At 44.8% G+C, this 25812-nt stretch overlaps 1 protein-coding gene across 4 annotated transcripts; it reads right to left on the reverse strand.

Moving 5' to 3' along the window:
* Positions 1-11: 11 nt before the first annotated feature.
* KAT5 (lysine acetyltransferase 5) lies at positions 12-24235 on the reverse strand. 4 transcript variants are annotated; one of them, XM_060694367.2, is made up of 14 exons: positions 24038-24194; positions 23882-23948; positions 22627-22695; positions 20841-20977; positions 20307-20477; positions 16504-16584; positions 14834-14908; positions 14469-14717; positions 12419-12508; positions 10659-10799; positions 7723-7816; positions 6716-6875; positions 3645-3726; positions 12-778 (listed from the first exon to the last, which is right to left on the reverse strand). In XM_060694367.2, the coding sequence occupies exons 1-14, from the start codon at positions 24047-24049 to the stop codon at positions 644-646; spliced, it is 1563 nt and encodes a 520-aa protein (XP_060550350.1). In that variant the 5' UTR covers positions 24050-24194; the 3' UTR covers positions 12-643. The 4 variants fall into 4 exon arrangements, with proteins under 4 accessions (XP_060550350.1, XP_060550349.1, XP_060550352.1 ...); XM_060694366.2 differs by having other exon boundaries at positions 14469-14720; XM_060694369.2 differs by lacking the exon at positions 20307-20477 and having other exon boundaries at positions 24038-24235.
* Between the last annotated feature and the right edge of the window lie 1577 nt (positions 24236-25812).

Consider the following 25812-nt stretch of genomic DNA (forward strand, 5'->3'; position numbering starts at 1 on the left):
AGAAATAATTCTTTTTCCTTAAAAAAAAAGGACTTTGTTCATTTATTCCAATCAGAGACATGAGGTGAGTTTTGTCGCTTCTTGAGAAAAGTGCATCTCTTCTCGATTCTTGAGGCCCGTGGGACACCCCCTCTTCTGAGCTGCAGACGATGGGGGGGGAGTCCTGCCTTGTGCCCCCCCCATGCCCCGGGTTTCAGTCCCAAAGTGCTGTATCTCCCACTCCCCCCCCCCCCAAAATCAGGGAAGGGATCCATTATCTGGCCACTCCGAAGGACCACCCCACAAACCCACTCTTCCTGTTATCCGGAGGACCATGGGACTCGGGGGGGGACCCCCCAGAAACCCCCTCGGCCCCCCAATCTGGAGGTTGTGGGGAGCATTCAGCAAATGTCTGAACGTATATAATAAGCAGGGCGAGCCCAAGCCGTTCTGTGCTTTTTCAACTACTGTACACAAAGTCTTGGCGGGGTCCCGTCTCGGAAAAAGGCCATTCAGGACGCGTCGGGCTGATCGGAGTCTGGGATAGGGGTGAGTGTCAGCCTGATCCTCCTGCTACCGCTGTACACCGAGGTCCTGGACCTCCGCCCCCCCGCTTTTGCCGAAGTTCAAAGGGCCCCGGGAGGGGGGGGTGTTGTCTTTAAATTCACCACTTCCCCCTTTTGCTCCAGTCCTTCGGGGTGAAATGTAAACACTTGGAATCGATGCGTAGAATTCGTTTCAGCATGGCCCGCTCGTGTCCGTCCACGATGTCCTCGGAGAGAGTCAAGATATATTGTCCCTGGGGGGGGAATAACGGAACCACAAGGGGGTCAGACCTGGAAGCCATTTTGTCATCAAATTCTACCGTGGGGAAAATGGGAAGGGGGGGGTTGGATTGTATGGAGTGAGGATGGTCGGTAGTCAAAATAACATTATTTCCAGAGAGTCAAGGCCATTGTGACCTGCAGCTGTGCTGAGAAGAATGAAGGAGGTTATCTTCTGTTCCGGAGGGTACCTGATTGATTGATTGGTTCGTGTGATGGGCGTGTGGGTGCAGGGGGAAGGGACTTCCTTTTGGGTGAGGGAAACCTGGAAGCTATCAAGATTTCGGGTTTTTCCCAGACGTGCCAAGATGACGTCTCTTAATAAAATTTAGCTTTGAAGAAACTCAAACGCCTCGGGAGTTTGATTTCGTTGGGTTTGAGACTTGGAACCCTGACACAGCTGAAAGGGGGCGGTGGAGGTCTTCTATTCTGATCCCCACTCTCCCCCGCTCAATCCGTGATGGGGAACATTTTCAGCACCCAAACCGGAATGCACATGCATGTGCGTGCGCTTAGAGCGCTGGAAACCAAATACCAGCTGGCCGGCGCACACATACCTATTTTTTCCCTGTTTTTTGGGCCATTTTTCAGGCCCTCTCTGTAGGCACATGTGCTGTCGCCAGCTGCTCTTCTGGTTTCTAGCGCACATGCACGCCAGGTGCTGGAGCGCCAGAAAACAGCTGAAAAACAGCCTGAAAATGCTATAGCGCCCATGAAGACCAGCTGGCTGGCGTGCATGGGTGCGCTAGAAACCAGAAGCGTAGCTGGCAATGGTGTGCATGCCCACAGAGAGGGCTGTGTGTGCGACCTCTTCCACGCGTGCCACAGGTTCGCCATCATGGCCCTATGTCATTTCAGACAAATCCAACATCTTAAAATGCTTCCAGTGTGGGAGCATTCACAAGTTCTGGTGGCAGGCTGTTCCTCTGGTTAATTGTTCTCATTGTCAGGAAATTTCTCCTTAGTTCTAAGTTGCTTCTCTCCTTGATGAGTTTCCACCCATCGCTTCTTGTCCTGCCCTCAGGTGCATTGGAGAATAGCTTGACTCCCTCTTCTTTGGGGCAGCTCCTGAGATATTGGAAGGCTGCTTTCATTTCTCCCCTAGTCCTTCTTTTCATTAAACTAGACATAGCCAGTTCCTGCAACCCATTCTTCCTATGTTTTAGCCTCCAGTCCCCTAATCCTCTTGCTTGCTCTTCTCTGACTTACATTCTCATGACAAACAACGCCAAGTCCTTGATTTACAACCACAAATTGAGCCCAACATTTCTGCTGCTAAGCGGAACGAGTTGTGAAGTGAGTTTTGCCCTGTTTTACGACCTTTCTTGCAAACAGTTTGTTAAGCGAATCACTGCAGGGGTTAAGATAGTCACACGGTCGTTAAGCGAATCTGGCTTCCCCCCCCCCCCCATTGACTTTGCTGGTCAGGAGGTCGTAAAAGGGGATTACGTGACCCTGGAGCACTGCAACTGTCATAAATGTGAGTTGCTAAGCATCTGAATTTTGAACACGTTACAACGGCCGTAAGTGTGAAAAATGGTCATAAATCACTTTTTTTCAGTGCTGTTTTAACTTTGAACAGTCACTAAACGAGTGGTTGTAAATAAAGGACTGATTATTATTTAAAAATGTATTTACTTTATTCATTAAACATGAAACTCAAGTCAACGAGCCTTGGTAGCGCAGCAGACTAAAGCACTGTTATTTAACACCAGCTGCCTGCAATTACTGCAAGTTCGAATCTCACCAGGCTCAAGGTTGACTCAGCCTTCCATCCTTTCTAAGGTAGGTGAAATGAGGACCCAGTTTGTGGGGGCAATAAGCTGACTTTGTATAAATATACAAAAGAATGAAGGCTATTGCTTAGCGCATTGTAAGCCGCCCTGAGTCTCCGGAGAAGGGCGGCATATAAATCAAATAAAAAAATAAAAAAATCTGAACATTCAAAAATTCATCACAAATACCATTGACGTGCTAATAATAAAATAAAATAAAAATAATAAAAAATAAAATAAAATGAAAAAATAAAATAAAAATAAAATAATATGGAGGGCCAAAGCGTACAGTTTATTGATACTGCTGTACCAGGAGATGCCAGAATTGAAGAAAAAGAACTGGAAAAAAAATCACGAAATATCGCAACGTGGCCATTGAAACTATGCGATTATGGATGAAACACATAACAGTGATACCCATTGTCATCGGGGCACTTGGCACCATGTCCAAGAATTTTACAAAACACATCAAGAAATGGCAGCTTCCTGCAATACCACCAGCGGAACTGCAAAAAAACTGCGCTACTTGGAACATCATATATTTTAAGTAAGACCTTTTTATTTCGCCAGGCGGGCCTGGCCTAACTTTCTCCCACTTTTTAAACAATTTTAATATTTTTAATACTCAACATTTAGATTTGTTTTAAATTGATTGGGGTTTTAATCTGTCTGGGCCAAACTATTTAATTCAATTTTATTTCTGCTTTTTAAATTTTGTATGCATGTATTTTATTGTTGGCTGTTCACCGCCCTGAGTCCTTCGGGAGTAGGGCAGTATACAAATCAAATAAAAGTAAAAGTAAAGTAAAGAAGATACTTGGTTGATACCTAGGATGCTGGCAGCAACCCCTATCAACCATTAAGCACCAGTCACTCGTATTTGGGACACATTTTTTAAATGTTCAGTTGACTGAGTTTCATGGTTAATGAATAAAAGAGATGATGATGATGATGATTTTGCCTGCTGCAAAAAATGTGGATTATTTTATCATTTTGGAAAAACCAGTAAAAAGCAAAGGGATGCTAAACTTCTCCACGGATCAAGGACCCCGAGCGGTAAATTTACCTTGTAATAATTGATGAGGTTCAGATATTGAAGCGTGGAGATGACGTCTTCTTTTTTGATACTCGTGATTTCGCTGATCTCGCTGGAAAAAGATGCGGAGGGGGGAGGGAAGGAAAGAAAACGCAATTAAAATGCTGAAGGGCGAGAAAAACCGCCGCGCTTAGAAGCAATTTCAGATTCCCAGAATTCCACTGTCTAAAACAGGGATCTCTTAACCCCTCCCAGGCTGTTCACTGGTAATCGGGCCACGCAAGCAAACAGACGAGTGAGCAAATCTTCATTTGCACACGTCTATGGAGATCCTCCGTTATCCAAGTCGTGGTGCTTTTTTCAAGAGGCAACTGGACTTCCTTGTTTTTTCTTTTGAAGACGTTTCGCTTCTCATCCAAGAAGCTTCTTCAGCTCTGACTGAATGGTGGGGAATGGAAGGATTGATACTCCTTGCAGTCAAAGCTGGTCATTTGCATCCTTTTTAGAGGGTCCTTGAGGCCGCTTGGAGGTTTTATCTGTATCCTGAGTGGTGCAAATGGGCGTGGAGATTTCTTTGGAACTCCTGAAACAACTCAGGTGACCCCCGAGGACACAGATAAACCTCCAAGTGGCCTCAACGACCCTCTAAAAAGGATGCAAATGACCAGCTTTGTCTGCAAGGAGCATCAATCCTTCCCTTCCCCACCATTCATCCAGAGCTGAAGAAGCTTCTTGGATGAGAAGCGAAATGTCTTCAAAGAAAAAAAGAAAGGAACTCCAATTAATTGCCTCTTGAAAAAGCAACTTTGGGATATTCATTTGCACTGTGAAAACCTTCCCCCCGCCCCATCCCGTCCGTCCAAAAATTTTGTCTTCCATTTATCCCTGGTGCCAAAATGGTTGGGGGATCCACTGATCTAAATCTCCCAGATGCCATCACGTCCAGATTTCCCAGCAGACATCAGCCTTTGCAAACAGAAATGATGGGGGGGGGGGGAAGCTTGTTATATATCCTGCTCTGACTCTGGATGGCTTTTATATTTCTTTGCAATAACGGGACGGGGAGGAGTTGACCGAATATTTATTTGCATAATTGAGATTTAAGATTTAACAAATAACAATAAGGTAGTTTAAAAGGCTAGCCATCCCTATCCAAAACAGTCACGAGAAATGCGGTATCGATGCAGTAGATAAGGGATTTTGGGTTAGATGCTTTGAACAGAGGATGGTTGGACTTGGTAATATTTTAGAAAAAAATTGGACATGGCTTTTGTTCATAACTTTAGTTACCCAAAAAATTAAATCAAAATGAAAACGCTCTAATTTAGTTTATCTGTCACGTTTTAACGCAATGTTCTTCAGTTGGGGAAGCACGCAGGGAGGACAGGATCGGAGAAAGCAATGAGAAAAAAGAGAGCCATCCCCGATGAGATTTAGTCCTGGAGAACTAAATTTGGGGGCAATTCTGCTTGCTTACATTTCGGGGACCAAAACGCCTCATTTTTCCCCGTTTGCAAACAGGGAGAAGTCAAAAATGAAACTGCTTCACACAAGGTCAAAACTTGAGAGAGAACTTTTACAAAATGTTTTATAGATGGCATTTAGACCCAAAAAAACTAGCCTGCATGTATCCAAATTTACAACCCAAGTGTTGGCGATGTGAGTGTGAAGATGCTACATATTTTCATATATGGTGGACATGTAAAAAAATTAAGGCTTTTTGGATAAAAAATATGGTGGATTATTCAAAATATTTTAAGGAAAAAAATTAAATTTACACCACAGTTTTTTTTGTTGGGAATAGTCACGGATTGTACTGTAATAGAGACCAAGTTGGTTTTGAATTTAATAACAGCTGCCAGGTTACTGGTGGCACAGTACTGGGAGAAGGAAGATCCACCCACCATTGAGAAATGGACATTAAAAGTTGTGCATCTGGCGGAGATGGCGAAAATTTCATCATATCTTAAAGATCATTCGAATGAAAGATACATATCAGAATGGAGAAGATGGACTGACTATATACAAAAAAAGTATCTGAACAAGAAGATTCATATAGCTTATGAATGCAATATTTTTGAGTAGTTTATGTTTATAGTTTCTGAGTTATAAGGAGTTAAAGATTTAGGGAGAATATGAATGCAATAATTTGTTAGCATATTTTAGCTTTATGTTTGTGAATGCTATACCCTGTGCCTGTTCTGGGAAGTCTAGGGAGGGGGGTGGGGGGGGAAGGAGGGGAGGGGGAAAGGGTGTGGGGGGAGAAAATGTTTGTATTTCTTATAAAACTTTTCAATTAAAAAAAAAAATGAAACTGCTTTTTGGCCCAATTGGAAACCAAAAAATAAATCAATAAAATAAAAAAATCACGGAGCTGAATGGAGAGTTCAGGCTGAATAAGACCGGGTGTGTGTGGGGGGTGTGTGTGTGCTAGGGGACAAATGGAGGTCATCTAGTCCAACCCTCTGTTTTTCCGTTTTGCAAATAGAAGGCAAAAATGAAACTGCTTTTTGGCCCAATTGGCAACCAAAAAATAAAAATGAAATAAAAAACCACGGAGCTGAATGGAGAGATCAGACTGAAAAAGATCACGGAGTGGGAAAGGGACTAACAGAGGTCATCTATGCTTAATCGGAAACGACAACAAAAAAAAATGAATAAATCGTGGAGCTGAATGGAGAGATCAGACTGGATAAGATCACAGACTGGGATGGTGACAAATAGAGGACATCTAGTCCAACCCTCTCTTTTTCCGTTGGCAAAAAAGGAAACTACTTTTGGCCCAATCGGCAACCCCCCCCCCAATTTTTTTTTAAAAAAATAAATAAATCACGGAGCCGAATGGATAGATCAGACTTGAATAAGACCAGAGAGTGAGAAGGGGGCTAAACAGAGGTCATCTAATCCAACCCTCTCCTTTGAGAATTTCTTCTGTATTTCATCCCTGCCTTGTGTCCCGTCCCGTCCCCCACTCACAACATCAAAATTTGCCGACAAATCTGGGGAAACATCTAGATTAGAGATTGCCGTTCTCAAATTTTGAGGGATGAAAAACCGCCTTCCGTACGGTTTTTGCACATCCTGCTAATTTAGGCGCTCACTTGATGGTGATCTGGGGGCGCTCGCCGTTCTCCAGCTTGAGATTCATCAGGATCTCCAGGATGGTCTGGGACCAGTAGCTGCGGTACGACAAGAGCCCCAAATCCGAGAGGGGTTTCTCGGGGGTGCCCGTCTTCCCTTCTACTTTGGACAGCTCGTAACCTGGAGAGGAGAGACGGAACTGAGTTAAGAACAAGCCAGGATTTTAAGAAATAGATCCAGGATCATTTGGGGGAGGACGGGGGGGACTGAAGTATAAGTGGTGTCTCGATCTGCAACCAAAATTTCCATTGCTAAGCAAAGACAGTTGTTTAGTGACTTAAGTGAGTTTGGGCCCATTTTGCTGCCGTTGTTAAGCGAATCATGCAGTCATTAAACAAATCCAGCTTCTATTCGCTACTTGTTGGAAGCCAGCTGGGATGGGTTACAAATGGCGATCGCTTGACCCCAAAATGCGGCCGTTACAGGTAGTCGTCCTCAAGTTACGACCACAATTCAGCCCCAAATTTATGTCGGTCCGTGAAACTTGTGTTAAGTGGTCCCATTTTACGACTTTTCTCAACCATGTCTGTTAAGCAAATGACCGCAGTAGTTAAATTAGTAACCCGGTTGTTACTAAGTTACTAACTTCGCTTGCTGGAAGTCGCAAAAGGGGATCATGTGACACACACACACCTCCGGGGACACTGCAACCGTCGTAAATGCGAATCAGTCATCAAGCATACGAATGTAAATCACATGACCATGGGAGACGCAGCAACGGTCGTTAAGTGTGAAAAACGGCCGCAAGTCACTTTTTTCAATGCCGTCGTAACTTTGAACGGTCCGTGACTGTTGCAAGTCGAAGACTGACCGTGAAGATGCTGGATGATGGTCGTAAGTGTGAGGACAGGTCCTAAATCACTGTTTTGAGTGCCGTTTTAACTCTGAGCTGCTGCCGTTGCACGAATGGTTGTTAAGCTGAGGTTGTAAGTCGAGGTTAAATTCAAAACAAGAAAGGCTCACTTACTGAATTCAATCAGCAGCTTGCCGTAACCCCGTCTCTGATAAGGCGGTAACGTCAGAATGCACGCCACGTTATAATCTTCGGTGGACTCCTTTTCCTGCAATGAAGAAACGAGACAAACGGTGCGTGAGAATCAGGCCCTTCCCATTCCAACCTTGCCGAGATTTTGGGCCAAACACCGATCGGCCCGACAAGCCAAGTTTCCTTGGCTTTTATCATATAAAATGGCGGTGCGTTCAGACACAGTGGCCCCAAGCTCCCAGTATCGGTGTGTGGGGCTTGGAATAATATGTGTATGGATTTGTGTGCACAGTGTAGCACAAGGGACAAAATTTTGCTTACACCCGCGTAGAGCTGCTAAACATCGGGCTCACAAGGCAATCTGAGATTACAGCAACATATTGTGTTTCCCCCCCAAAATAAAACCGGGTGTTATATTAATTTTTGCTCCAAAAGACGCATTAGGGCTAATTTTCCGGTCAGGTCTTATTTTAGGGGAAATACGGCACTAAATGCCTCCGTCTAGTTGACGATCTTAATGGGGGCTTATTTTTGGGGTAGGGCTTATATTGCGAGCATCCTGAAAAATCATGCTAGGGCTTATTTTTCCAGTTGGGTCTTATTTTGGGGAAAATACAGTACTAAAAGCCTCCGTTTCGTAGCCGATCCTAACTGGGGCTTATTTTTGGGATAGGGCTTATATTACGAGCATCCATGGTGGTGCAGCAGACTAAAGTGCTGTTAAGTAGCACCAGCTGCCTGCAATTACTGCAAGTTCAAATCTCACCAGGCTCAAGGCTGACTCAGCCTTCCATCCTTCCGAGGTAGGTAAAATGAGGACCCGGTTTGTGGGGGCAATAAGCTGACTTTGTATAAAAAAAGAACACCGCTTAGGGGGAGCCGAAAGCCCTACTAAGCAGGTATATACAAAAGTATGAAGGCTATTGCTTAATGCATTGTAAGCCGCCCTGAGTCTCCGGAGAAGGGCGGCATATAAATCGAACCAATAAATAAAATCCTTAAAAAATTATGTTAGGGCTTATTTTCCGCTTAGGTCTTCTTTTGGGGGAAATACAGTACTAAATGCCTCCGTCTGGTTGCCGATCTTAACTGGGGCTTAAATTACGAGCATCCTGAAAAATCATGCTAGGACTTATTTTTCCGGTTAGGTCTTATTTTCGGGGGAACAGGGTAGTACGATTGACTTGCGGGGCCGGTGCGACGTGCAGTAAATTCACATGGTGTTTGTTTGTTAGTAGGATTCACTGGGCTAGGGATTTTTGTCTTCCGCTGTGAGTTGTGTTGTGTTGGGGGGGGGGGTGCACAAAGGGAGGCTCAGCCAATCTCCTTGTGCACATATTGTACTGTGACAATAAAGGTTGGAATTTGAATATAAAGAGTTTCAAACAAGAATCGAATTGGCCAGTTTAGTTTAGTGCAGGGGTGAAATTCAGCAGGTTCTGACAGGTTCTGGAAATTTTGAGCCGTTTGGAGAACCGGCAAATACCACCTCTGGCTGGCCCCCGAGCGGGGTGAGAAAGGAGATTTTGCAATAGCTTTCCCCCAGGAGTGGAAGGGAAGGGGGATTTTGCGGTATCCTTCCCCTGGAGTGGGGAGGGAATGGGGATTTCGCAGTATCCTTCCCCTGGAGTGGGGAGGGAATTGAGATTTTGCAGTATCCTTCTCCTGGAGTGGGGAGGGAATGGAAATTTTGCAGTACCCTTCCCCTGGAGTGGAGATTTTGCAATATCCTTCCCCTGGAGTGGGGAGGGAATGGGGATTTTGCAGTATCCTTCCCCTGGAGTGGGGAGGGAATGGAGATTTTGCACTATCCTTCCCCTGCCACGCCCACCAAGTGATGCCCACCAAGCCACGCCCACAGAACCGGTAGTAAAAAAAAATTGAATTTCACGACTGGTCTAGTGGTGAAGGTGCCACATTAGAAACCGGGGACAGAGAGTTCTAGTCCTAGCTTAGGAAAAAAAAACAGAGGCGGCTGGATGACTTTGGCTCAATCACCAGGAGACGGTGAGTTCTAGTCCTGACCTTAGCCATGATAGCTGATTAGGTGGATGGAAGCTAACCAAAGAAGCAAGCTAGAACTAAGGAGAAACTTCCTGACAGTGAGAACCATTAACCAGTGGAACAGCTTGCCACCAGAAGTTGTGGGTGCTGCATCACTGGAGGTTTTGAAGAAGAGACTGGACAAACTATTCGATATAGGGTCTTGCCTTGAGCAGAGGGTTGGACTAGAAGACCTCTTGTGGCCCGCCAGCGACCAGCAGAGCTGGCAGCAGATTCGGACAGTGAGGTGGTTGGGGAGGAACATGGGCCAGTCCTGGGGGCTGGGGAAAGCTCGGACGAGGGCTCTGAGTCGGAGGCAGAGAGGGAGCCAAGGCCATCTAGTAGTAATTTGCTGCCTCTGGAATCTCCAGAGTCTGACAGTGGCGAGGCAGAAGAACAGCGGAAGCCTGTTCCCAGTGTGCGCATGCTCAGAGCTGCCAGATGACAAGAACAATTAAGGAAACAGGGTCGACTTGGGAGTAAGGCTTGGAGATGATTGGCCTCTCCCATAAGACATAAAAGAGAAGCGAAAGGGGCGTGAGCTTTTGCAGGAAGCAGTTAGTTCATCCGGCCGATTCAAGATTTGAAACTTCTGTTTGTGACTCTGTGCCAAGTTTGGCCTTGCTCTGCGTCTGGAAATTAGCTCTCTGGCAGCGTTCCATGCGAGATAAGGTGGGTGTTGATAACCTTCCTCTGAAAGACTCTTTTATCAAGTTTTGCGGACTGTAAATGAAAGGAATTCACAGCCGTATGAATTAAAGAAGTTTGCCGAGACGAAGTTTGTGCTTAGACACTGCACGCTGATCCCCTGGCTCTCCAAACACAGAGAGAGAACAGAAAAACGGATTTTTTTTTTAAATCAAACGGAGACTCACCTTGGAGAAATAGCCGACGATGTGAAAGCCTTTGCTGTCGTATTCGGTCATGACGTAGAAGAGGAAGGGATCCGTGTCGTAATAGAGGGTCTTGTGATCGAGGAAGCATTTCGCCAGAAGACAAAGGTTTTGCGAATAACTCTGGAAGAGGAAAAGGAAAGAACAAAAAAGGGACACAGGATGAATACACTGTTAGGATTAATCAGTTCATTCGGGGCGTCGAGAACTTGCCTGACGACGGGAATAACGGTACAGGGAGTCCTCGAATTATGAACAGTTCGTTTAGTGACCATTTGTTAGTCACGACGGCATTGAAAAAAGTAAACGATGACCGAGTTTCATATGTGTAGCATCCTCAAGATCAACGTGATTAAAATTTGGATGCTTGGCAACTGACTCGTATTTATGACAGTCGCTGTGTCCCGGGGTCACGTGATTCCCTTTTGTGACCTGACTAGCAAAATCAATGGGGGAAGCCGGATTCACTTAACAACTGGGTTACTCACTTAACAACGGCGGCAAGAAAGGAGCAAAAAATGGGCAAAATTCACTTAACAGTCTCACTTAGAGACAGAAATTTTGGCCTCAATAGTGGTTGTAGGATGAGGACTGCCTGTACCTGTAGGTCGAGGACTACACGTCATCCCTGATTTACGACCACGATTGAGCTGCAAATTTCCGTTGCTAAGCGAGAAAGTTAAGTGAGTTTCACGCCCCGTTTTTACAACTTGCCACCGCCGTTAAGGGAATCTGGCTTCCCCGTTGACTTGGCTCATCACAAAAGGGGATCACATGACCCCGGGGAAATGCAGCGACCGTCATAAATATGAATCAGTTGCCAAGCGTCTGAACTCTGATCGCATAACCGTGGAGACTCTGCAACAGTCATAAGTGTGAAAAAACAGCCATTAAATCCCTTTCTCCAGTGCCGTCATTGGCTTGAATGGTCACTAAGTGAATGGTTGTAAGTTGAGGACTGTACCTGCATCTGGTAGGCTTTTTCAGGTCGGAGAACTTTACACTACAGTCGTGGCCAAAATTGTGGAAAACCTTTTGGGAAAAGTGTATTTTTGAGGTTTGATGGCTAATAACACCACTTTTTTTCCCCTGGAATTTCAAGAGAATCCTATTCCACTGCTGGAATGGAAATGCCTGGGAATAGCCCAGATCTTCACCCAATTGAAAATCTAGGGAGCCGACTCAAGAAACTTTGTTAGTCAGAAGCGAGCCAGCAATAAAACCCAGTTAATAGAAGCCATCATTCAATCTTGGTTTCACATGATTAACAGCTGCAGAACTCAAAGACTTGGTTCACTCCATGGGAAGACGTTGTAAGGCCGTCATTCATGATAAACGTTACCCAACAAAGTATTAACTGATAGGGGGATAATTTTTGCAGATCTCGTTTTTTTCCACATGTTTCCCTTTTCTTCTTTATACTGCAACTGCTATTCTAATAGCAAATCCTTCCTAAAAGTTATTGCATTACATTCTGGATTAAATTATCTTTCCATTGATATATAATTTTATGGTACTACTCCAAAAAAAGTGGTGTTATTAGCCAGTTTTAGAAAATACACTTTTCCCACATCTTGGCCATGACTGTAAATATCCAGAATTGAAATACATACAGAAAATAGCATGTTTCACATGGGTGAGAACAGAATTCTCGCATCAGTGGATCCGCAAGGAACTCTGGGAAATGTAGTCCCAATGCACCAGGTGGATTCCAGATGTAGCACTAAGGGCATTTTTCTTGCCTTGTTCTTCCGGCCGTCGATCTCAAAGAAGGAAATGGTTCCTTTGCGGTAGATTTCGTTGCCCGGCGGGTGCCTCAAGTCACACTTCATCTGCAGAGAAGGAAACCACAGAATTGGGTGTGTTTCTTACAAAGAAAAATGGTTGTTAAATCAAGAATTTAACCTGAATATACACTGCTCAAAAAAATACAAGCAGAAGACATCCGAGATCTGAATGAATGAAATAGCCTGATTAAATACTTTGTTCGTTACATACAGTAGTTTTGTGTTCCCTTTAGTTGTTTGAGCAGCGTATAAACTACTGTATTGTAAAGAACAAAGTATTTATAAGGCTATTTCATTCTTTCAGATCTCGGATGTCTTCTGCTTGTCTTCCCTTTATTTTTTTGAGCAGTATATTTATTCATTAAGTTTTTATGCCGCACATCTACCCTATAAGGCGACTCTGGACAGCTTAAAGTTAGAAAACAAGGAGAAGAATGATTAAAATATTAAAACTACAGATATGAAGATTTTAAGTTAGATAGAAGATTAAAACAGTAAAACTGCAGAGATGAAGATTTTAAGTTGAATAGAAGATTAAAACATCAAAACTGCAGAAATGAAGATTTTAAGTTGAATAGAAGATTAAAACATCAAAACTGCAGAGATGAAGATTTTAAGTTGAATAGAAGATTAAAACATCAAAACTGCGGAAATGAAGATTTTAAGTTGAATAGAAGCAAGATTAAAACACTAAAATTACAGACACGAAGATTTTAAGTTGAATAGAAGAAAGATTAAAATGAAGAAATTAAGTTAAATAAGAAGAATGATTAGAACACTAAAACTATTTTAAGTTAAACAGGAGAAAGAATAAAACATTAAAAGTGCGGAGGTGAAGATTTTAAATTAAATATAAAGATTAAAGCATTAAAACTACGGAGAAGATGATTTTTAAAAACTACACTGAAATCAGAACTAAGAGACAAGACAGACAGAATTGTTGCCTGAAAAGAGCAGCAGGATAGGCTGTGGACGATGGGAGAATGGATGAGCCATTGGTGGCGCAGTGGTTAGAATGCAATATTGCACGCTAATTCTGCCCACTGCCAGGAGTTCGATTCTGACCGGCTCATGGTTGACTCAGCCTTCCGTCCTTCCAAAGGTTGGTAAAATGAGGACCCAGATTGCTGGGGACAAGAGGCTGACTCTGTAAATTGCTTAGAGACAGCTGTAAAGCGGCATATAAGTCTAAGGGCTATTACTATGCTCTAGCTGATTTCGGAGTGTTGTAAATAAAGGAAGGACATACCGTATTTTTCAGATAATAAGACGTTCCAGAGTATAAAATGCACCTCAGTTTGTGGGCAGGAAAATAAGAAAAAAAAATTCTGCCTCTGCCTACCAGCATCCTGTCAGTGTGTGAGAGAGTTGAGGGCTGTTTGGAAACTGAAACAATATTTGCTGTGTGAGCAACAAGGAAGGAGGCAGCAAGGAGCCTGGGCGTGGCTTAGCTCAACTGTTCTAAAGTTGCATGCTGTGCTGATCTCTGAAACTAAAAGTGAAACTCCTCTCCTCTGCTTGTGCTTTTGGTTGTATTTACTACCACGTTGGAAAACCTGCTTTTGGTATTGTATATTTACTTCATGTGTTATATTATATATAAAGAGAAGTTATTGAATCCTGCTTTCTGGATGTGACTGCTGCTGCAAACTCTGACACGCCCTTGCAGCAAATAGCAAACAGCCAGGTCAGCTTCAGCACTTTATTGCAGCCTGATTCAGCACCGGCAGCTGATTGGCGGGTGGATCGACCTCCCGGAATACCCCCAATCAGCTGTTCCAGGCTGCAGGGATTGCCACAGACCATCGCTGCCTCCATGCCTCGCGTTTTTGGATACATTCGGTATATAAGACGCACCCAAATTTCCACCCTCTTTTAGATGGGGGGGGGATGCGTCTTATACTCCAAAAAATACGGTAAGACGGGATCAGAACAACTTTGATCCAAGTCTAGATTGGGAGAGAGGGGCGGGGGGGGGAAGATGGAGGAAAGAAGGACCCCTTACCAAGTGCCTTTGGAGGCATTTGAGGCTCTTGACATACTTAAGGCAGAATTCGCAGAGGTAGACAACAGGGAGGGCGGTGAGCTCCTGAGGGTAGGGCGAGAAGTACCAGGGTTTCAGGCGGTGGCGCCCGAGTTCGATGCATTCGATGTTTTTCATGCGCGTGACGATGTCATCGTGGCTGCGGTCCGAGACCAAGCTGCCCGTCATGCGGGGCGCCGACGGGATCCCGTCCGAGCTGTCCTGGGAATCCTGCTTGCGAGAATCAAAAAGGGGGTCCGTTCGGGATGGGAGAAGCAGCCAGGTGTGCTCCCCTCCGAAACGGCACCAGAGATGGGCGCCACCAATTTCCCAGCCCGGATATGTACCTCATCTGTCCCAAGACAGTTGGATTTTCTCTTCCGGCCCGGCTGGGCAGCCACAGCTCGGCGAGCGGAGCCATTCTGGAAAAAGAGAAGGGGACAAAAGAGGGCATTACAAGAAGTCCTCGACTTACGGCCACAATCGAGCCCAAACTTTCCGTTGCTAAGCGAGACGTTTGCTAAGTGAGCTTTCTCCCATTTTGCAACCTTTCTCGCCACCGCTGTTTAATGAATCGCTGCCGTTGTAAAGCGAGTCACATGGGAATCTGGCGTCCCCGTTGATTTTTGCTTGTCAGAAGGTCGCAAATGAGGATCACATCCAGGAGTGAAATCCAGCAGGTTCTGGAGAACCGGCAGTGGACATTTTGAGTAGTTCGGCGAACTGGCAAATACCACCTCTGGCTGGCCCCAGAGTGGGGTGAGAATGGAGATTTTGCAGTATCCTTCCCCCAGGAGTGGGGAGGGAATGGGGATTTTGCAATATCCTACCCCAGGAGTGGGGAGGGAATGGGGATTTTGCAGTATCCTTCCCCCAGGAGTGGGGAGGGAATGGGGATTTTGCAGTATCCTTCCTCCAGGAGTGGGGAGGGAATGGGGATTTTGCAATATCCTTCCCCCAGGAGTGGGGAGGGAATGGGGATTTTGCAATATCCTTCCCCCAGGAGTGGGGAGGGAATGGGGATCTTGCAATATCCTTCCCCCAGGAGTGGGGAGGGAATGGGGATTTTGCAGTATCCTTCCCCTGCCACACCCACCAAGCCACACCCACAGAACCGGTAGTAAAAAAATTTGAATTTCACCACTGATTACATCACTCCGGGACAATGCAACCGTCACAACTGTGAGTCAGCGGTCAAGGATCTGAATGTAAATCACGTAACACATGACCGCTGCAATGGTCATAAGTGTGAAAAATGGTCATAAGTCACTTCTCTCTGTGTCGTAATAATTTTGACCGGTTACTAAAAGAAATGAACAGGGGGATTGAGATGACTGCAGGAGGAGGCGAGGAGGCAAGGAGGCACCTGAATGGGAACATTTTGGGGGCTTCCTACAGCTCCGATAGGGTCAGAAATGGCGTTGAAGGCCAGAAGATCCCCAGAAGGTGCAGCTGTCCAACCAAACAGCTTACAAAAGACCTCTTGGGGGAGGTAGCAGAGGTGTCCTTTGGCTCAGCTTTTCCCCTGTGGACATCTTCAATATTGGGCAGGCTAGAATACCGCAGTCGTGGCCGGCACCGATGCGTCTGGAGGGCACCCCATTGGGACAGTTCACTTAGTGACCGTTCAAAGTTACGACGGCGCAAAAAAAAAAAGTGACTGGTGACCATTTTTCACACTTACGACCGTGGCAGCATTTTCCCAGGGTCACGTGATCAAAATTCAGACACTTGTCCACTGGTTCATATTTATGACGGCTGCAGTGTCCCCGGGGGTGTGGGGTGTGGTGGGAGAATGTCACGCGATCCCCTTTTTACGACCTTCTGACGAGCAAAGTCAACGGGGAAGCCGGATTCACTCAGCAACCGTGTTGCTCACTTAACAACCACAGGCGATTCGCTTAATGACGGCGGCATAGAAAGTCGGTAAAGTAGGGCCAAACTCACTGAGCCACAAAAGCTTTGGGCTCAATCGTGGTTGTTAAGTCACACCTGTATTCCCTTTTCGTGCACTTACCTGGGGAAAAACCGAGGCCTGCGTTGTCTCACTGACAGCAGGGATGGGGGTTGCGGGAGAGACCACCTCCACCTTCCGTTTCTGGAAGAGACCAAAGCAAACATGTTCTAGGGGGCAGCCTGCCTCCTCGTCCTCCTCCACTCTTCTTCCCCTCCCCAATTTTCCACCAGCATCGCAAAAGATGGGGAGACTCGGCCTGGGTTTGGTGAGAGAAGTCGGCCAGCCGGAGCCTCTGCGACTACTGTCCAGGGGAATGAAGTTGGGGATGAGAAGAGGGATCATAGGAGGCCTCTGACTGGCTGGCGCTCTTTGGAGCAGGGTTTCTCAACTTTTAGGAGACCGGTGGACTTCAACTCCCAGAATTCCCCAGCCAGCGTATTTTTAGGTGGGGGAATTTCAACTCCCAGAATTCCTCAGTCACGTTGGCTGGGGAATTCTGGGAGTTGAAGTCCACCCATCTTAAAATATGCTGGCTGGGGATTCTGGGAGTTGAAGTCCACCCATCTTAAATCAAGCTGGTTGGGGAATTCTGGGAGTTGAAGTCCACCCATGTTAAAATATGCTGGCTGGGGAATTCTGGGAGTTGAAGTCCACCCATCTTAAAATCAAGCTGGTTGGGGAATTCTGGGAGTTGAAGTCCACCCATGTTAAAATATGCTGGCTGGGGATTCTGGGAGTTGAAGTCCACCCATCTTAAATCAAGCTGGCTGGGGAATTCTGGGAGTTGAAGTCCACCTATCTTAAATCAAGCTGGCTGGGGAATTCTGGGAGTTGAAGTCCACCTATCTTAAATCAAGCTGGCTGGGGGATTCTGGGAGTTGAAGTCCACCCATCTTTTAAGTCTCTGAGGTTAAGAAAGATTGATCTAACGCCTCAGGAAGAGGGATGGGCCTCTGATGCTACCCTGGCCCACCTGTTAGAAAACCCATCCTTGTACAACCACAACTTTGATCGATCGGGCGTAGCTTAGGAAAGCTGCTTTACACAGAATACAGGCAGTCCTTGACTTACAACACTTCACTTAGTGGCCGCTCGAAGTCACAACGGCGCTGAAAACAGCGAGTTAAGTTTTTCGCAGTTATGACCGTCGCACCCTCCCCGTGGTCACGCGATCAAAATTCGGGGACGCTTAGCAACTGACTCATATTTAGGATGATCGCAGTGTCTCTCTGTGTGGGTGCGCATGTCACACGATCCCTTTTTGCGGCCTTCTGACAAAGTCAGTGGGGAAGCCAAATTCACTTAACAATGGTGTGACTCACTTAAGAAGCGGCAGAGACTCGCTTTAACAACCGCGGTAAGCCGAGTGGTAAAAATGGGGGCAAGATTCACTCAACGCTTTAGCTCAGCTGTGGTCGTAAGTCGAGGACTACCTGTAAAACCTGTCTCCTTCTACAAAACAAGGCCCAGAGGCCCTTTACAGAGGCGTAGAGGCTTCGGTTGGAGAAATAAAGGGGATACAAAGCCCACTTCGGAAGAATGGCGTGGCTTTCCTTCCTGAACCCCACCAGGAAGAGTGATGGGGATTGCAATGTTGGTTCGAGGCCTTGAGGGATCTTGGCCTGCGTGATTAATTTTCTTTTGGGCAACTTAAAAGGTACACAAATAGCATTTGGGAGTCCCAGATTCCTCCATAACACCGGGAAGCAGTTTGGGATAAGAACGTGAGACTGGATCCGAGTCATTCAGGGAGCTTTGGGGCAGGATTCGAATCCGGGTCTCCTGTCTCTTAGCGCAGCTTCCCTTCCCCGTCGAACCGCCCTGATTGGTGGGCTGCGAAGGGAAAGGACTGACTCAAACTCTGCTCTGGGGCTGAGAAGGGATGAAAAGTTGGGTCTTCCCTGCCTCTTATATGACCCCATCGCCTATAGAAGTTTGGTTATGGCTTCTTCCGCCTTAGATTTTTCACACGACAATTGTGCAAGGAAGGTGTGCGATTGGCTCAGTGCCAGACGGAGAGCGGCCACAACTGAGAAGGGGGTCACAGAATCAATCTCTTTAGTTAAACCGGTTTCAAACTGGACTAAATAGGGTTTTCAGCATAAAATGGAAAAACACTAGAATAGAATAGAATAGAATAGAATAGAATAGAATAGAATAGAATAGAGTAGAGTAGAGTAGAGTAGAGTAGAGTAGAGTAGAGTAGAATAGAATTCAATAGAATTCAATAGAATAGAGCTTAATAGAATACTGAATAGAGAAAAGAATAAAATAGAATAGAATAAATTCAATAGAATAGAATAGAAGTGAATAGAGAATAGAATAGAATAGAATTCAATAGAATAGAATAGAAGTGAATAGAGAATAGAATAGAATAGAATGCAATAGAATAGAATGCAATAGAATTCAATAGACTACTGAATAGAGAATAGAATAGAATAGAATAGAATTCAATAGAATAGAATAGAGAATAGAATAGAATTTAATAGAATACTGAATAGAGAAAAGAATAAAATAGAATAGAATAGAATTCAATAGAATAGAATAGAATAGAATTCAATAGAATAGAATACTGAATAGAGAAAAGAATAAAATAGAATAGAATAGATTGCAATAGAATGCAATAGAATTCAATAGACTACTGAATAGAGAATAGAATAGAATAGAATAGAATAGAATAGAATAGAATAGAATAGAAATAAAATTAGAATGGAATAGAATTCAGAATAGAATAAGAAAAAATTAGAGTAGAATAGAATATAGAACAGAATAGAATAGAATAACAACAGGAATAGCACTTATATACCGCTTCACAGTGCTTTATAGCCCCCTCTAAGTGATTTACAAAGTCAGCCTGTTGCCCCAACAATCTGGCTCCTCATTTTACCGACCTTGGAAAGACAGAAGGCCGAATCAAGCTTGAGCCGGTTCAGGATCGAACTGCTGGCAGTCGGGCAGAGTGAGCCTGCCATACTGCATTCTGACCACCGCGCCACCAACAGTTTATGACCGCCAATTCTTCAATTCCGTGTCAAAAGCCCATGCCATTCCTGCCTGAAACTTCATACAGATAGGTCCCCGACTTACAACCATTCACTTTAAGTGACCGTTCGGAAGTTTACGACGGCACCAAAATGGGGGCAGAACATCACTTAACCACCGTCTTGCTTAGCCAGAGAAATTTCGGAAATCGTGGTCTTTTTAAGTCGAGGACTACCTGTAGCAAAGCGTAACGCAATTCAATCGGTGGCTTAAAGATAATAGAACGGCTAACCCTTTTCATCGGTGGTTTAAACTTCATACCGTGTTTCCCCAAAAATAAGACCCTGTCTTATTTTATTTATTTTTTTGAACCCCGAAATAAGCGCTTGGCCTTATTTTCGGGGCGGTCTTATTATTTTGGGGCACGTGGAGCAAGACGGGGCTCCTCTTGCCGTCTTACCCGATTTCCAGCTCTGTCTCCCTAACCCTAACCAGATGAACTGGCAGAGACCAGCTGCGCATGTGTTTAAATATTTTTGGGGAGGGCTTATTTTTGGAGAAACACGGTATCAAACCTAGCTAGATCTGGTCTCTTAAATGTCTTTTTTTCCCTTCTGTTCTGGGATGGGACATCGTTTGCCTTGTCCTGGCTCGACTCAGGAGGGAAGTGGGGGAGCCCTGGAAGGACCTACAATGCCCCTGGGCACGCATGCACTCATTCACACATACAACCCCCCCCACCCCACCCCCGGAGGTCTCCCTCGCTAGCCCAGACCTAACTCAACCCCCCCCCAGCTGGTGCGGCCTCTTGAGAAATGGGCAAACGAGCAAAACGAGACATCAAAGGAACGAGCCGTGGCGGCCGAGTGCCAGTTTTGTACCGTTGAACGATGGTTTGGCTGGACGCAGGAGCTGGAGGAGAGGGGTTGGTCGGGCGAGCCAGGGATGGCCTCCCTCTCTTTAGATAGGTTAAAACGAAGGGTTATCTGCACCGGGATAGGTAGGGTTTTACCGCTGGATGGAGTGGCTGGCTGTAGATCCAAGGTCTTCCTCTGAATAGAGAGGAAGGCGGGCATTACCAACATGTGGAGGGAGAGGAAAGGACGCCAGTTCCTGCTCGGGGTGGGAAGGTGGGTGGCAGGGAAAACGTACGGGGGAGACCCCTGTCTCCAGGCCAAGCTGCAGGCAGAGATCTCGGCGGGGGAGACGAAGCAGAATGAAACCATCAATGCTCTCAAACTCCCCGCCCCTCCCCGTCCTTAACGCCGTAGAAACTTCCGTAACACCTGGGTTTTGTTATAGCCTGGGCTGGAATTTCGGTAACCCCTCCCTCCGAGATGGCTAGGACTCTCCTCCCACGAACGAAACATTCTCGTGAATGCTTCGCCTTTCCCCGAAGCCACGCGCCTCCCTACCACGTCACGTTCCGGAGAGCTGGGCCGGGATCCTGGCAGCCCGTTCTTGGTGGGCGTCTTGGCTTCTTTCTTGGGGAATTGGATCTTCTTTAAATCCAGCCGGTCGTGAGTGACCCATTCGTCCAGACGCTTGTTGACTGTAAGGTTAGGGCAAAGACACGGTTTTTTTTTTTTTTTAAGGAAAAGGCACAGGGATTAAATGAGGAGGGGGAGGGAGAGAGCCAGTTTGGTCTCTAAGGGGTTAAGACACCAGCCTAGGAACCAGGAGACGGTGAATTCTAGTTCTGCATTAGGTATGAAAGCTGGCTGGGTGAGTTTGGGCGAATCACCAGAAGACTGGGAGTCCTAGTCCAGCCTTAGGCATGAAAACCATTTGGGTGACTTTGGGCCAATCACCAGGAGACTGGGAGTTCTAGTCTGGCCTTAGGCATGAAAACCATTTGGGTGACTTTGGGCCAATCATCAAGTGACTGGGAGTTCTAGTCTGGCCTTAGGCGTGAAAGCCGGCTGGATGAGTTTCGGCCAATCACTAGGAGACTGGGAGTTCTAGTCCAGCCTTAGGTGTGAAAGCCGGCTGGGTGAGTTTGGGCGAATCACCAGGAGACTAGGAGTTCTAGTCTGGCTTTAGGTGTGAAAACCGGCTGGGATTGACTTTGGGCCAATCACCAGGAGACTGGGAGTTCTAGTCCAGCCTTAGGTGTGAAAGCCGGCTGGGTGAGTTTGGGCGAATCACCAGGAGACTGGGAGTTCTAGTCCAGCCTTAGGCGTGAAAGCCAGCTGTATGAGTTTGGGCGAATCACCAGGAGACTGGGAGTTCTAGTCTGGCCTTAGGCGTGAAAGCCGGCTGGGTGACTTTGGGCCAATCAGGAGATGCTGAGTTATATATCCATAATAATAAAATAAAATAAAAAATAATTAAAAAAATCTAGAAAGTCTAAAAATCCAATTTCGACAATAAAATCTCCAGCAAGACATTCGCAAAGATTTTGCTTTTCTTCCTTTCCATTCTCCAATCTTTTCTGCACTTCTCATAGAAGCCTAATCTTCATTGTTTTATTTTCTTAACAACACAGACACAGCCAGAACAGAGCAAGGTGCAAGAACCCAAGATACACACCCCTAGCACTCCAAATGTCTGGGGAAGGGATCACTGGGAAAAATTGAGTTGGGCACCGGAACTGAGATGTTTTAACTGGCATTGATAACAAGCCAACATTTTCAATCCCTGGGTTATCCAGGTTGTCCTCAACTTACGACCGCAACTGAGCCTAACATTTACATCGCTAAGTGAGACAGCTAAGTGAATTTTGCCCCATTTTACAACCTTTCTTGCCAACACTTGTTAAGAGAATCACCCCGTTTGTTAAGGTAGGAAGCCGATCGTTAAGCGAATTAAAGCCCATCGACTTTTGCTCATCAGATGGTCGCGACGGGTCAAATGACACCACAACCGTCATAAATACGAATCAAGCGTCTTAATTTTGATCACGTGACCATGGGGGATACTGCAAAGGGTCGTAAGTGCGAAAAACGGTCATGAGTCACTTTTTTTCAGTGCTGTCGTAACTTCGAATGGTCACTAAATGAACGGTCGTAAGACGAGGACAACCTGTAGTCGTAAATTATCTTGACTTCAGTTCCATAAGTGGTCCAGATAGGATTGTAGCGGCCTTCCGCTCACCCCCACTCGCCCAACCAGCTCCCAGTTTTCATAATCTCCTTCCAGAAAAGCCCGGGACAATATTTTCCTTCCTAACCATCCAATAGTTCCACCTCGTTTACTCACAATCAATATAGTGAACATAGAAAAGTTTTCGGCCACTGATGTCTTTGACACTCAGGATTTCAGCCAGCGCTGTGAAAAGAAAAAGCAGATTATTTCAGGAGAAAACAAAGACTGGCCAGTTTCCCCAAGGCTCACAAAAATTCCGATTTTTCCCCCCAGAAAACACTTTCTACCACCAGGATAGGAAGAGTTCAGGCTCAAAGAGGTAAATTTGACTTAATTAGAACCGAATAATGTGCTACAGTGATAAGCCTGAAAAAAAAAAATGAGGCAGAGAGAGAGAGAAAAAAAAAAATCAGATTTAAAATGGTCACTGAAGCTTTCAAGAAGAGACTGGGTCACCTGCCATCTGTCAGAAATGGGGTAGGCTTTCCTGCTTGATCTGGGGGGGGAGGGGGTGCGGGTTGGACTAGATGACCTACGGGACCCTTCCAACTCTTCTGTTATCCTTGTAGCCGTTATATATATATATTAATAAAGGATAATATATATTTAAATATATTTAAATAAATAAATGTTTAAATGAATAAACTTTTAAAAAATAAAATATATTTAAATAAAAATAATGTATTTTTAAAAATAAATAAATTTTTAAAGGATAAAATATATTTAAACATATTTAAACAAATAAATATTTAAATAAATAAAATATATTTAAATAAAAATAATATATTTCAAATAAATAAATAAATAAATTTTTGAAGGCTAAAATGTTTAAATATATTTAAATACATAAATATTTAAATAAATAAAATATATTTAAATAAAAATAATATATTTTTAAAAATAAATAAATAAATACATTTTTAAAGGCTAAAACATATTTAAATATATTTAAATAAATAAATATTTAAATAAATAAAATTTTAAAAAATAAAATATATTTAAATAAAAATAATATACTTAAATACATAAATAAGTAAATAAATTTTTTAAAAGATAAAATATAGTTAAACGTATTTAAATTAAAAAAAAAATTTTTTTTCTTATCCCAAGTCCTAATCTTGGGGACCCCTTCAGGGAGAGTCTCCTCCATGGGGGGAGCCCCCCACTTTTTTGCCTGTAACCCCCCCCTTGCCCACCAACTCCCCCTCCCCACTTTAAACCCTTCCACCAACAAGGTCTGAATGGGACTTGCATTCCATTGATCATTTCACATGGCCCCGCCCACTTCTCCTCAAGCACCGCCCACTTCTCCTCAAACCACGCCTCTCCCTCTCCTTAAGCCCCGCCTCTCCCTCCCCCGTTAACTCACGCCACTCGTCCTCGTTTTCTTGGTTACGGCGCAACACGGGGAGGTTACACCCTTCGGTCACTTCCTCCTGCAAAATAAAAATAAAAAAGAGGAGAAATTAAGCGGGCAACTCGAGGCCGACGGGCTCCTCTACCTTTCCTTCCCCTCCGCACTCACCACCTCCGCCATCTTAGGCTCTCGCCGTTTGCCGGGGCCTTCTCTTCCGGCATCGGCCGCAACTACTTCCGGCAAGCGGAACCTCTGTTTCCGTTATCCGTGGAGTCCGACTTCCGGTTTCTGGAGGCCCAACATCACCGCCATGTCGCGGCGAGGCCGTTTGTAGAATCAGAGGGGGAGGGCGTACCATAGAGAGGTCGCCCGGAAGGGCCTGGAAGCAAAGCGGAAGTCGTGTACGTCCCCCAAGCAGGGAGACCCGGATGTGGGTAGTTTCCAAGTGTTTTGGGGTCTATATATGTGGTATATCATTGATAATATATGAATTTATTCCTGGATAGGTGCCAACCGGAAGGCTGGGCAGGCAGCTATCCAGAGAAGTTGCTAAACGTTGCAAGAACGGCCTTGCAGGCTGCAAGAAGGGTGTTTGTGTGTGAAAAACGCAGCAAGCTTGCAGGTAGCACAGGACGCTTCGTCTGACTGCAGAATGAAAAAAAATGAACAGAAAGAAAGGCTCTTCCACTGGTTCATTGTTCTCACTGTCAATCAATCAGAGCTGGAAGGGACCTTGGAGGTCTTCTAGTCCAGCCTCCTGCTCAAGCAGGAGTCCCTCTACCATTTCAGACAAGTGGCTGTCCCATCTCTTCTTGAAAACCCATCAGAATAGAGCCGGAAGGGACCTTGGAGGTCTTCTAGTCCAACCCTTCGTAAAGACCTCCAAAAAAAAGCATCCATACGCCCAGGGAGAGAGAGAGAGAGACAGGTTGAAAAGCGAGCCATCCCAGGATCAACCTGACTACGAACTCTAAAAAGCCGCATTCACACAATACGTGAAAATGGGAAAATCTTTTAACTCGGCGCTCGGCCTGTTGCATGCACGCCGTTCCCGGGCTCGGTGCCTGCATGCAACTCTGGAGCCGCGTTCCCATGAGCTTCCTAAAACCGGCTTGCAAACCGGGACTCGTTTTGGAGCAGCTTCCTGCGGGAAGTCATTCCCCCGACCCTGCTGACTCGGATCTAGGTTGTTGTCCGAACCTGTCAGCTGTCTGCGATTATTATTATTATTATACATTTTTAGTTTAGTTTATTGTCATTGCATATGGTGCAATGAAATTAAATGCTGTCTTCAGTGTACATTATAACTATAAAAATAAAAACACAAACATACATCCTTTACATTCTATATAATTGAAATTGAAAACTCGATATTGCACTATATTCTTTTATTACTTTTATTCACCAAACATGAAACTCAGTCAACTGAACATTGAAAAATGTAGTATTATTATCATCATCACTATTATTCATGAAAAATGAAAGTCAAGTGAACATTTAAAAATGTATCACAGACATCACTGACATTATTATTTACTTTGTTCATTAAATGTGAAACTCAGTCAACTGAACATTCGAAAATGCATCACAAATACCATTGACTGGTGCTAATGGCTGATATGGGTTGCTGCCAGCATCCTAGGTATCAACCAAGTACCTTATTATTCTCTTTTATTCATTAAAAATGAAACTCAGTCAACTGAACATTGAAAAATGTAGTATTATCATCACTATTATTCATTAAAAATGAAAGTCAACCGAACATTTAAGAATGTATCATTTATTATCATCACTTTTATTCATTAAAAATGAAAGTCAACTGAACATTTAAAAATGTATCACAGATATCATTGACATTATTATCATTTACTTTATTCATTAAACGTGAAACTCAGTCAACTGAACATTCGAAAATGCATCACAAATACCATTGACTGGTGCTA

Source organism: Pantherophis guttatus, chromosome 18, assembly GCF_059756535.1.
Source record: "Pantherophis guttatus breed Tessera chromosome 18, ASM5975653v1, whole genome shotgun sequence".
NCBI lineage: Eukaryota > Metazoa > Chordata > Lepidosauria > Squamata > Colubridae > Pantherophis > Pantherophis guttatus.